At 35.7% G+C, this 13,279-nt stretch overlaps 1 protein-coding gene across 2 annotated transcripts in view; it reads right to left on the bottom strand.

Annotated features, from left to right (window-relative positions):
* The window catches only part of LOC143178153 (cysteine-rich secretory protein 3), a 79,708-nt gene that overhangs the window by 24,964 nt on the left and 41,465 nt on the right, over nucleotides 1-13,279 (bottom strand). For both annotated transcript variants that reach the window (XM_076376657.1, XM_076376656.1), the window contains one exon: nucleotides 1,106-1,203. In XM_076376657.1, the coding sequence (XP_076232772.1) occupies nucleotides 1,106-1,187 (82 nt within the window). In that variant the 5' untranslated portion in view covers nucleotides 1,188-1,203. The remainder of the gene's footprint in view (nucleotides 1-1,105; nucleotides 1,204-13,279) is intronic.

Raw genomic sequence — 13,279 nt, 5'->3', positions numbered from 1 at the left:
ATACCAACATCCTGCAGGATTGTTTATAGCAACTTTATATTGCTACTCTTTCTTAGTCCCGAAATTAGAGGCGATGAAGTTTAGAGGCACTGTAACAGCTGTGCATAATGAATATTCCTGAGACCTTCGGGACACACGCTTTACCTTGCCATCGTTTTCCAAAAACCCACGAAAAATGTCAGGAAAGCATTTCCTTGTGTAACACAATATGTACCTACTTCTATACTAAATTAAAGAATATTACTTCTTAGGAACAGAAATGTACTACGACTGAAATTGATAAAATTAAGTAGGTTTATGCTTGATTGTGATTTTTCCTATATCATAATATACAGAATATGAGATACGGATTATAAAAAAATAGACAACAATTTTGATATATAAAAGCTTTAGTTTGAAGAAGAAAATTGAAGATGATAATTCTATATTAGATAATCTAATTAATTATCTAACAAAAAATAATCCTGATTAACAAAATTAGAAGAAATTTATTAGATACTGGATCTGTAATTCTCGACTCAAAACTTTTTAATTTATTTCCGTGTTGCTTAAATCCTTGAAATCCTGATCAATTATATATCAAACCTTCCTCTTTGCCAAATTGTATTCCCCTTAATAAAACACTCTTATACAGGGTATTAAGAAAAGTCTTTCAAGACTTTAAGGACATATAGTACTTAGCTAGAAGAATAAAAAAAATTTCCAATGAACATGGATCCAAAAGTCAATCCTCTCGACGAAAAATCGACTTTTTCTAACACCCTGTATAGCTGATAAAACTCAAGACCCACTTCTGTGCTAACAGAATACCTATATTAAAAGCTACACTCCTTGATTTATGTTACACGTGTACTGAATACTGGACAAATCCTCGCTTAACCAAATGCCTATTTTCCACGATGCATAAGATACATTTATTGTAATAGCAAGAAAATGTATGTGGCAGTTAAGCTGTTAAAGGACGAGGAACATTCCAAGAGCGTCGTAAGAAATCGGCGAACAGAACTCTTGGAGTGTTCGCGAGCGACTCCAGCCACTGGTAATCGTTCTTGAAGGAAAGGAAAGAAAAAGGGGAGCGAAACGATTAAAGCAAATGATACTTTACTGGGTTTGCTGCGATGTGTCTTCCGAGGCACGGCCGCTGGCAGCGCCACAGCTATCAGGACGATAATCCACAGCCACCTCATAATTTCCGATTACGACCTGAAACACACCACCGTGGACGTGTTATTTCATAGAAACGATGGAAATTTTGCTGGTCAGTTTATCTTTTAAAAGGACCATAGGCTACTGGGACTTCAAGGCAAAGAGAATCAATGCTTCATTTTTATGGGATAGGTGATAGCTTAATCTTTATATATTTCCTAACTCTGATTTTTTAAAATGTTAGTGTAAAGCAATTTTGTGGCTTTTTTCACAAATTCAATCAATATTCCCAGGAAATTCAATACAAGTATCTAGTTTTAATACTCGAAACAATATCCACTGGTTTTATTACCTATTTTATTAATTCAAGATGTTAAATTTAGAATAGCGATTTTATTTTTACATTTCTTATTTTGAAAACTTTCTAACATTTTTAAACATTTTCAAATATATTTTTGACCCGCTGACAAAATTTTTCTAGAGTCGCGCAGGATGCTGGTATGGGTTCAAAGGTCACAGAACTTTTAACTAGCAACTATTTAGCAAGTGCCATGGGTCATTATATCTGGAATAATTACTTTATGGATATTTTACTTTAAAACTTCTGTATCTTGTCTAACTCAGATTTGAATACAAATTAGATACGATGTCATATTTAAGCACTGCTAAGGTTCAAGTAAAATTCATGCTTTTTGCCTCTATCTTAGAAAAAGTCCAGTAATTTTCTTGTGAAAAAAAGAATGCAGAAATACTCCTTACTTATAACTTCCCTCCATTCGCTATTAAAGCTGACCGTTATCTCAGTTTTGCCAGTATAAAAAACTTAATTACCTTTGCTGAGTCTACTGTTAGTGGAAAGAAATACATCCATTAACCGAAAATTATTATCTCACAAACTGTTATTTTTGTACCCATTACACTGCTGCAAAGACACGGGTTTATAAAGCCAACTCAGAAGAATTTATCGAATAAGAATCAAAAGGAATCATCTACCAAACATTAAATGCATAAATTAGTCCAGTGCCTCTTCAAGAAAAATTCAGATTTTACTTATTCATCATATAATATTAATTACATAATGATATAAAAGAAACATATTTTTTTAAGAATATCATACATTTTATTAAAATAAAATTTTCCAATTTTTTAGTTTCTAGTCTTTTTAATTGTGCCAGAACCTGGACCACAATTTTTAATTAATGATGACTTTCTAAAATGACTAAGCATCCTTCTAATTTCGAATAATGAGCACAGATCTTCGACCACAATTTTCAAAATTACTAGCTGCATCTCAAACCAAAAAAAACAACCGCGGTAACTTCACGATTGGAAACATTTGACCTATTGACCGAGTCGATAGGCGGTCGAAAAATAAATTGCAATTAGTCTCCGCGGAAGTTCAATTTGTTGCTTTATTATTTATCGATGAAGCATGGGCCAGTGTCAGGGGATAAATTCTCCATTGCAATTTCGAATCGCAGCTTAAATTCCAAGAGAACGGATCGATTACCGATGGAACTCGCGCCACGTCCTTTTTTGCGATGAGGAGACGCGAGATTTTACCATGCAGCGGAAGAGATAGCTCGCATTTCATGCATCGACTACAACAATATCTCGTCTGGAAAGTTTTTTATCCGCGTTGAAATCAGCGCATGAAGTCCATTTGGCGTCTTTGTTATCAGTCGTGTCGCCGTGGAAACTTACCCCGTATCTGTACCAACTGCCCCCTAAAAAATGCTTGCATATGGCCCTGCAGGGGTTCCACGACCTCATAAACGAGATACTCATTCTTTAAAAGGTGTGCCGACGCAGAGGAACGCTGGGAAAATACAGGTTTCTGCGGAATCGAATACTTTTTTCGAAATAATCTTCCGTTTTCTGTGAAGATTTTCCTTGTTCTTCTGTACTGAATTTATAATAAAGCTGAAATATGGAATTTGTTAAAGAGTGTCAATTTCTTTTCGGGTAATGAAGGAATTCTGTTTAGAAAATGCTAAGTTGGAAACTTTATTCTTTTTATGTGGAATGTGTGATTTGTTGTAGAAGGAAATAAAATAAAATTTATGAAGCAGATAACATCAATTTTATTTGCAAATATTTCATTTCTAACGAAGTAAAATCGTTTTTCGAAATTGAAAACAAAATAAACTAAACAGAAATACCTATATATCTTGTTATATCACTGATTAGATAAAAACGTGTAAATCATTTTGCGACCAAAATAATACCTTCTACTTTTCTGCCCTGTACACAAATAAATCAGTAGACTAAAATCTGATACAAAAAATCTTGTCACAGATACTCAATAAATAAAAATAAAGGAAAATTTAATTTCTGAAAAGCTGAACCTGTAAGAAAAATCCAACAAAACCTACTATGTATCAAGAAGAAACTGAAATCTGTCTACGCTAACAGGTCATAAATATACAAGTATTATATTCAAACGAAACGTGCCTACTTCAAAAAAAAAAAGGGAAGAAACGGTTCCCCTGAAGATGATCTCAGAACGCAAAGGGGATGAAACTCGGGGCAAAAATGTTCCCGAGGCTCCATGGGAGAAAGCGATCGCGCAATTACATCCAGGTCGCGTTTCTCGCTTCGAGGCTTCAGCCTCAACGTCGCGTCGCCTTTGGATCTCTTATATTTTCATTTCCTGCTCTTTTCTAGCCGACTGCCTCGCCTACCGTTTTCGCGCACGTACGCCAGTCTATCTGAACCGGATACGAGCACGAAGTACGTCGTTTCGTCGCGAAAAGAGAGGAGATAAGGAGATACGCTAAGAGGCTTTCTTTAATGAATACTTCATGTAGAATCCCGCGTGAAGCGACTTCAGATCGAGTTGTCGATTCATGGGGAAATTTGAACACTTCTGAATATAATGGATATTGGGGAAGGTGATTTAACACCTTCTATGATGAACGTGTTGAGTTACAAGACGATATACAGAGTGTCCGACGACAGGTCTCAGAAATTTTAAGGGCTGATTTTACATGATAAAGTAAGACGAAAATAAAGGTACAGGAAATTTCATTTGAGGTATTAATTATTGAGGAAAATCCTAAAATGCGCACAAACTGTGTCTGACTCGGAACTTATTCTACTGCTGATATCAATTAATTAGGTCAGAGATAGCTAATTGAATAGAATAAGTCTAAAGTCAGACACGTTTCACTCGTAGGTATTTTAGGCGTTTCCTCAATGATTAATAACTCGAAAATGAAACCTTAAATGTAATTTCATTTATCTTCATTTTCATCTTATTTTAGTATGTAGAATCATACCTTAATTAAGATTTCTGACATCTGTCACTGAACACTCCGTATAATGGATAACGAAAATATTCAGGCAGTAATTATAATTGAATTTATCTCCCTATATATATGGCATAAATTAATTCATTTTCTTGCGACAAGTTATCTACCATAATTGTAAAATATTCAAAATTTCTTTAGTTACTTCTTGAGTTGTGCATTACAGTTGGCATTAATCAGAAAGTTACGTGATGATCATATTACAAATATATTCCAATACATAGCAAAATACAATAATTTGTAATACTAGAACAATTTACTGAGAAAAGATAATAAACCAGAAGTCATTCTAGAAAATTTGTTATCAAGAAAACGTACTATTAAATGTTTTCAAGAAAATTGAAATGACTCATTTTCCTAATCTCTCAAAGTAGAGTAGTTTCTTAAGCCTCAGACACCAGGCAAATACGATACGATATAAGAAACAGTTTCGCGGAATTTTTTCTCTAAGAACTCGTTCTCATTAAAACCGCCCGAAATGAATCGTATTATGAAACAGGATTACACAATGAGAGATTTTTTTCCTCCTTCGTTTAATAGAGTGTAATATTATGCAGAATATTATACTATGGATACTCCTGAGCGCATATGAATATATTCTGTTTCGTTACATTACGTTCCGCCTGAAAATTTATCTGGACTACTTTAATGTATGAAAACAGAGCTTCTGTGCTTTATAAAAGAAACAAATGTACAAAACTTTATTATAGTGTTACCTATTACTATAAATGTAAAGGAATGAAAAAAATTGGAAAATTTATTTAAAAGTTAATCGATAAATATCAATACCAATACTACTATTTATTAGAAACGACTACACATTGCCATATAGTAGACAAAATTATTAGTTGCTCTATATTTTGTATATTTTTAAAATTTAACGATTTAAATTGCCTTTTGAACTTTGCATCAGTTTACTTTAATTTACTTACTTTGCTCTATTAATACTTTCATATAATAAATATGATGAATTTTACGTACCATCGTAAAATATGAAATTTCATAAGATATAGAATATGGAACAAAGAATTTCATAAACGATAAAATATGAAATTCCATGAAGTATAAAATACACAAATTCATACAATGTAAAATATATAATATAAAATTTCATAGAATATATAGTACAGACATTATAATAAGAAAATTGCTATTTAATAAATGCAGTATAATAAAGATTGGAAAAAACTGGACCATATAACGTATGATGAATTTAATTTATATGTATGTATACATTTTGTAACAAGTCTCAAAATATAGAATCTACATTTATAAATTCTTGTGGCTTCATTAAAAATTTAATTATAGAAAATACGACGAACCAATAACAATTTAATACTTTCATGAGTCACAAGATATAAGACGTAATTACAACTCGAAATGAAGCGATAAAATGTGGCTGCTTGGTCGTGTTTGGAAGCCAATGTTTCGCGAAAATTAGAGGTTTTCACATACTCGTATACGTCTCATTAATCACACTTCCACGCTTATTATATGAATAATTATATAAATTATATAAATTATACGAATAATTTCATTATTTCTCCTCTCCAGCGACGCCACCGCTGGCTATCAATACCTGTGGAACTGTATCAAAGGCGAATCGACGCAAACGAAGACCGATTGCGCTGAATGTGATCGTTGAAAGCGCACGCACCCATGCGCCGAAATCGAGTTTCGCGGACGAACGTTTTTCACGAGCGAACGCCTCGATGAACGTCGTGGAAAATGAGCCGATCGTGGAAATGAGCTAATAACACACAGTACCCTTTCGTTTGACTACAATATGCACGATACAGACATTTTTAATACACGAGACAAAAAAAGAATTTTATTTATGCTATTGAAGCATGAGAATAATTACACTCAACGCAATTTTATTTCATTTGTGAGCCATATTTTTACATGTATTTAAAATGTTGTGGTAGACAGAGACACATGTTACATATTCTTTCTATCAAGTGAAACATCAGACTCTCACAGTGTTACTGTTTTTCGTTAATCATGTCTAGTACTAGAATCGACTGTGAGATAATAAAAAAATCACAGTTTCTCGAGAAATAGTACAATTACTTCATTTCATCCAAGAACTAATTTTTGAATAGATACTAACAGCTCAGAAATAATTTCCACAGTAAATGAGCGATGATAACGTATTTTACTTATTTTAGTGTACATCCATCCCCTGAAGCAATACATTTACGACCCACCCTACACGATCATAATAACGAATTCATTACCACCCTCATCTGCACAAACCCACATGTCCCACCCCACCTGACACTGCTGCACGTTCGACCAGCCGACGTTACCTTACGACCGCTTATTCAGCAGTCGAATCTCCCAGCAGTCCACATAAAAGGAAACCTTTGAAACCCTGCCAAATATTCGTCGCTAAAGGTATAGTTACGCGTTCGGCCTGGATACGTAAAAGCAAACGACGGCTCATGAGGCCGTGTCTTCTCTCGATTTCAGGCCCGACCGATCAGAAACCGATAAGGGAACAGGATGAGACAGAGAAGAGAGGGGGGGGGGGGGAAAAGGGCGAGAAGCGAGAGTGGAGGGCAGGGGATGGCGTGTACCTTCTCTATATCTTAAACGACTTTGCATGAGCTCCCTGAACCGTGCCTCTGTTCGACTACTGTATGTGAAGAGGAGCCTAGCAGAGGGAGAGACGGGACAAGGGAGAAGGACAGAGGCAGGCAGATGTGCTGCGTGGGTGAAGAGAAAATGAAAACGAAAGACATAAAGGCGTCTACATGGTCGATGGAGCAGAGACGCCGGGACGAAAAATATCTTTGACGTTCGATTTCGGAGGGGCTTCCCGCCGACTTTATTGCACCGAGGATTCCGTGTATGCACCCAAAGCCTGGCTCCTCGCCCCGCTGCGAGTATCGAGACGAAATTGGACGGTGTTTACTCGCGGAGCGGAAAAAGGTATCGGTTGCGTTTGCCCTGCCTTGATACCATGTAATTTTCTTAAACGATGGAGGAAGTTCACCCTCTGGTATACCTCGTTGCGTGTTATACACATAGTTCCTTATTGCCCTTTTCCTTACTTCACTCCTTGACCTGGGAACATTTTCGGTCTGCTCGAGTTAAAGCATTCTCGTTCGGGGGACAGAGGATAGAGAGAATTTTTGGAAACTTTGTGGCAGAACTGAGGCTGAGGAAGTGGAGCTTCATTTTAGGGGTGAATGAATTTTTTCCAAATTTAAATTTTCGTAAATTTCTAAATAAAGTTCAAGTACGAAATATCTTGTACGTATTTGTCTGTAACTTTGTAATAAATCATTTACAAGCAAAGTTGATCTAATATTCTTTTTCTATTTTCACTTGTAGATTATAACAAAGTTAACAACTGTAATAACTGTATAACAAAGTTATATAACATTTTCGAAAACAAAAGAGAGAGATGTTATACATATGTCACATGTAATATGTAGTGTAGACTCACTTTTATTTAGTCAGAGAAGTGTGTATGTAGATAGACGCACATACAAAGGGCAACAAATAAACGCCAAAATAATTTAAGAGATGTCAGGACACCTGAGATAATCCCTGGAAACCTCAATCTGTCTGTTGTCTGCTGTCTGTCTGTTAATTTAGTAAGTGTATGAAATTTAAAAGTATACTAGAAACAGAATATTCTCATTTCTATTTAATGCTATAACAAAACGTTCCCAGTTTTTATTCCGTTACTGTTTTATATACCCACGAGGGAGAATTAATCCGTGACGGATTAAATAATTTCACCTGTGACACATTATTTCGAAATTGTCCATATTTCAACGCGGGACAGTGTGGCTTTGAACCATATGTTGCTCGATATATTTATAACATAGGCTATTTACAGACGTCCATTTAATCGTAAATGCATTTTCACTTTAAGCGGTACAAATTCAAAAATAAAGAGTACCTACATTTTAATCGAACGGAAGAGTAATTAAAGCAATGCTTTTTGCGAAGACCATTCTACATTTAACATTGCATAAAAAGGGTTACAATTTTAATAAGACACTATTTACCAATTCATTTTAATTTTAAAAATTAGGTACACTCAAATACTTTATTAATAATTACAATGCACGATAAAGGACTCAAAAATAGATTTAAACCGCTAAATTAATTTCAATGAATTTAATCACACCAATTTTCCAATTATTCGCAGACCCGATGCAATTAAAGTACAATCCAGTTCTGAAGCCCCTTTGGACCTAATTAATCTCAAGCATTTGCATAGCTGTTTACCTTATTCTCTCGAATTACTGAGAAACGCGATGCCACAATTGTCAGTTGTGGTATAGCCGAGAAATCGTGAAATCGAAGTGCACTATTTTCTGAAAATAAGCCACGAAGTCGAGAAAAGAGAGAACGAAGAAACAACAAAGTGAGGAAGAGGAATTTTTTATTAAGAAGGCCATTTTAATTTCGTCTCTACTTATCGAGAAAGCGAAATTGGTGGTTTAAGAGGTCAACAACGTTCGATTCACTCCTTATAAACACTCAGTATATACTTCATTTTGCGGTGAAGGTGAGAGGGCAGCCTCAAAGGTGCAGCCAGCGGTCGCGCGCCTCTGTGCAAGTAGTAAAAGCGGGGCTGGGGTCAGCCAGGTCTGACCAAAGCCCATCTCGACCACTGAAACCACCTGCTTACCATCGCATCGACACGAATCCACATTGTATGTACAGGCGGCTCATTTGACTCTGGCACAACATGTACATGGACATCGAAGCGAAGTTACTACCACCTAGGTCATGCCATCTACCAAAGCCACACGATAATCTAATGGACAATGATAATCTTACGATGATGTAAAATGACGACAGACGTCTTTCTCGAGGAAATTTAAACGCAGAAAGAGACTGACAAACACTACAACTACATTTTATTGCCAATACTATTGGAAAATATGATCTTATAATTGAAATTGTTGTAAATGAATATTTTCATATAAAAAATCAGTCGTTTCGCTGAAACGAAGTATTTAATTATACCAGCCAGTTTGATAAGTTCCATTAGACGCGCTCAATCGCGCTGCGTTTTCCACTCAACTTTAAATAGCGGGTCAAAGGCGAAACGTGATGCTTTGCAGAAGTGTTCGACTCGCTTTTCGGAAAAAAATATTAAAGTAAAAATTTAATTATAGCCCTCGGTTCGGTTGGTCGGCGGAGCGCTTGTGTAGGTCGATATCAAAGTCCTGTGTAATTAAGAGAAACGTGGGGAACTGATAAACGGTGTCGGAAAGCTCTGGAGTTTATGAAGGTAAATTTCACTCGCATTGTGCATTCTATGGTTGCATCTCGAAATCAGATGTATATCTGATTCTCTATTTTTTGTGTAAACGCTCTCGAAAGACCTCCATAATGAAATGGGTTCTCTGTTCTCTGGTTCATTATGAACGTGTATTCTCTGCGAGTTCAATGCGTCGTTATCAGAACGACTGCAGCCTCATTTAGAAAATCGAATGCATGTGTTTGGTGATAATTTATATGCTGATTTGTTAGAAATTCTGTGTCGACGATACAAATAGTTTTGTAACTTGCGATTCTGTAACTCTTTTAGGAATATTAACGTAGGTATACTTGAACATTTAACTTTTTTCGAATTTAAATATTGTGAGTGAAGGTATAACAGTGAACATTATGAGGAATGAATATTCATCACGAAATTTGTCACTAGGAACATGAGAATTGTATGATATAGTTGATAAATATTGTATATAAAAGTAAGTTATATTCTGGAGAAATGTTAAATCATTTCTGCTTCTCAATTTTATTATATTCATTCTGAAAGAAATTAATTTAATATCATAGAATCATTAAGCCATTTTGTGTTTTTGAATCTCGACGAAATTAAAAACTATTCAGTCGGAATATGGTTCATAGAATTTGTTTAAAATTTCTTCTGATATACTAGGACAATGTCAGACCAAACGTAAGGTAATGTATGGTATTTAATTAAGTAATTTAATTGAAGCAATTTGAAAGAAACCTGTATAGCGCGTTATTATTTCTCGTGCGAATTTCATTAAAATTCCATGACTAGAATAGTGGAAATGAAGGTGTAACAAAAAAATGTAGGGTATACGAAATTTATTAATTAGTTTCGACAAATTGGTTAGAAATTTATATATTTCACAATAAATGTTCATTAAAATTATTTCTTTGTCCTTTGAAATTATATTCTAGACAGAGCAGAAGAATAACTTGTCATCTGTTCAGAACTTTCCAAAGAAAATTTGAATTCAGATAATCCTAAAGTAAAATAACTTTGAGATAATCTCGATCGTTAAGTAGCTCGTCTATAAATAGCTGCTTCAGAAACTATTATACGGTAAAACTTTCTGAACAGTATAATAACGTAATCCACCACAAGTTATTTAAAATAAAATTACGACTAAAATAATTAAAATCCATGATGATCAAAACCTCAAACGTTCCCTATAAAATGTTGTGCGCTAACTGAATATTTTATACAATGAGTTGAATATATGATATGAATAGGAATATTTCTATTATGCAGAAATGAAGTTCCAAAGAGCTTTCAAAGACAAAAGGATATACGTAGGTATCCACTAAAAGTATTTTAAATGAAATTTATATTAAATTTCTAAACGTGGTTCAAGTTTCTATTAATTTTCTATTTTCCGAGCTTCAAATGACTTTTAAAATAATTTACAATTTTAGACGAGAATATTTAACTTCTTTACATTTTCAAACAATAATTCAAATATAGTGAAAATGAAATAGTTGAAATGAAACAAATCCAACATATTATATTTTCTGGTTTAAACATCACCTTCGTGGTTCATATCTCCAAATCTTTTTAGGTTTAATTTTCAAATTGTTTTCGATAGAATATCTAAAATTATGCAGTTAAAGTGGTTGGGTTGGAACGTCCGTGTCGTAAAACGAGCCGTATTCAAATTAAATCCCAAAAACAGCAGACTTCGCAGATTCGCATCGTAAACCCAACCACATTCAAAGTTCTAACCCTTCAGCAGGGCTTTATTCCTTTAAATTGAGCAGGAAGTTATTTTCTTTTTTTTTATATATATATTCAAGAAGACCATGGTTGAATCGAACAATAATATAATATACACATATTCCTCTAGAGCGCACACAATAGTTTAATTCAACATTTGGGTAACAGTACCTTTCAAAAGTGTAATAAGAAAATTCTAGCTTTAAAGGGAAGGAAGGACATAAAAAGAACTTTCACTTAAAAATAGGAAATCAAAAAAGCATAAATCCATAAGAAAATTCAGGTATAAATCTTTAAACGCCAATGTTTCAGACACAAAAGCATGTGACATAGCCAATTTTGCTTAGAACCTCGCCTTACCAGTTAAGCATCAAAAGGACCTCTCCCCAAGGACCACCGAAAAGGAATCACAATGCCTACATCCCCCAGAAGCTCCTTATAAAGAGGTTAGCAAAACACCCCTTCATCTCGTTAGCTCTTTAACAGACAAGCCTCCAAGGCTATCACAAAAGCCCTGCTTTGTCTCTGAAGTAGCTTGAATAGAAGGAATAGGACCTCCCCAAGGAAATCCATTGCCATCAAAGATATCCCTTAGCCTCTGCCAGCGTCTATTAAGACCCTCGCCGCGGTGCTGAAATTCTTATAACCGAATCGTCGTATCCGAGTGGCGATTTCGTCCGCTGGGGACCTATCGCCGCGGAACAAAGGGCCAGATATCCGCGATTACCAGTCGATGTATCCGAACGAGGCGGGCAACAGCGCGGGAATCGAAGAGGGAAGGGGTGAAATTGGCGACCAGGCGTGTGGTGGAGGAAAGGAAACAAAAGCTGGACCGTAACGATCGTCAGAGAGGGGAGGGAAACGAGGTAACAATGAAAGAGAAGCGGAGACACTCGTTGACGGTTCCTCTCCGCCGCTTTTGGGGGTTGAAACCGGGCCACCTAAACTTTTTCCAATGTTCGTTCGGGTAAAATATCGGCCGAATAACGTCCCTGCCAGCAAATGGCCATTAATTCGAGGGAGAAGCCGCCTCGTCCCGAGGAACTTCGCCTGTTTCCCGATACTGACCCCCTTTGTTCAACCCCCTGCCCTCTGGCCCGGGTGAGAACCTCTCGTCAGCTGAATTCGGTACCGTGGACTCGCTGTGTCCACCCTCTCTATTCAGACAACAGAATTCGGGTGGCGAACCTAACCTGGACCTAACGAATACACTCTGACCGCTATGAATATGCAAAGTCGGTGGAGTATCGTGACGATTCTGGATCGTGTTGGATGACTGCTTTACGAGACGTCTTGGTGGACTATGTGGGAAATAGAAGTGGAGTCAATTCCTTTTGTCTGTTTTGCAGGGGGGTTGATTTGATTTTGTAGGGTTTGATTTATAAAAATAGAGTGCATTGGTGACTCATAACACTAATGATTTCACTTTTCTAATAGAAAGAAATATTTTATGTTACTGTGGAACAATCACTGAAGATTTAAATACATATTGCATATTATGGGCTCTATTTAAAGCAACTAAGAACAGTGCATAAGTGCATTTATCAACTGCATTATGGTTACTAACTTTCGAATTTGTAACTTAGTTCTATTTCAAATTCTGTTGTTCACTAATCCACAGAAAGCTAAGTTCATGGCGCAGCGCGACCGAATTAAATTTTAAAATTCATACACATATAGGTCAGAAAAATTAAGAACAGAGACCGCGACATTCGTATAATTCTAGGAACGTTCTGCTTTGTCAACTTCTTCCGTCAGACGTTTTGTGGAATTATTGTACAAAACGCGCGAATGTTTCTGGACCTCTGTTCTCAGCTACCCTTTACTTTTTGGG

This window comes from Calliopsis andreniformis, chromosome 4, assembly GCF_051401765.1.
Source record: "Calliopsis andreniformis isolate RMS-2024a chromosome 4, iyCalAndr_principal, whole genome shotgun sequence".
In the NCBI taxonomy this organism is placed as follows: domain Eukaryota; kingdom Metazoa; phylum Arthropoda; class Insecta; order Hymenoptera; family Andrenidae; genus Calliopsis; species Calliopsis andreniformis.
This window is presented reverse-complemented; position numbering and strand designations above follow the sequence as displayed.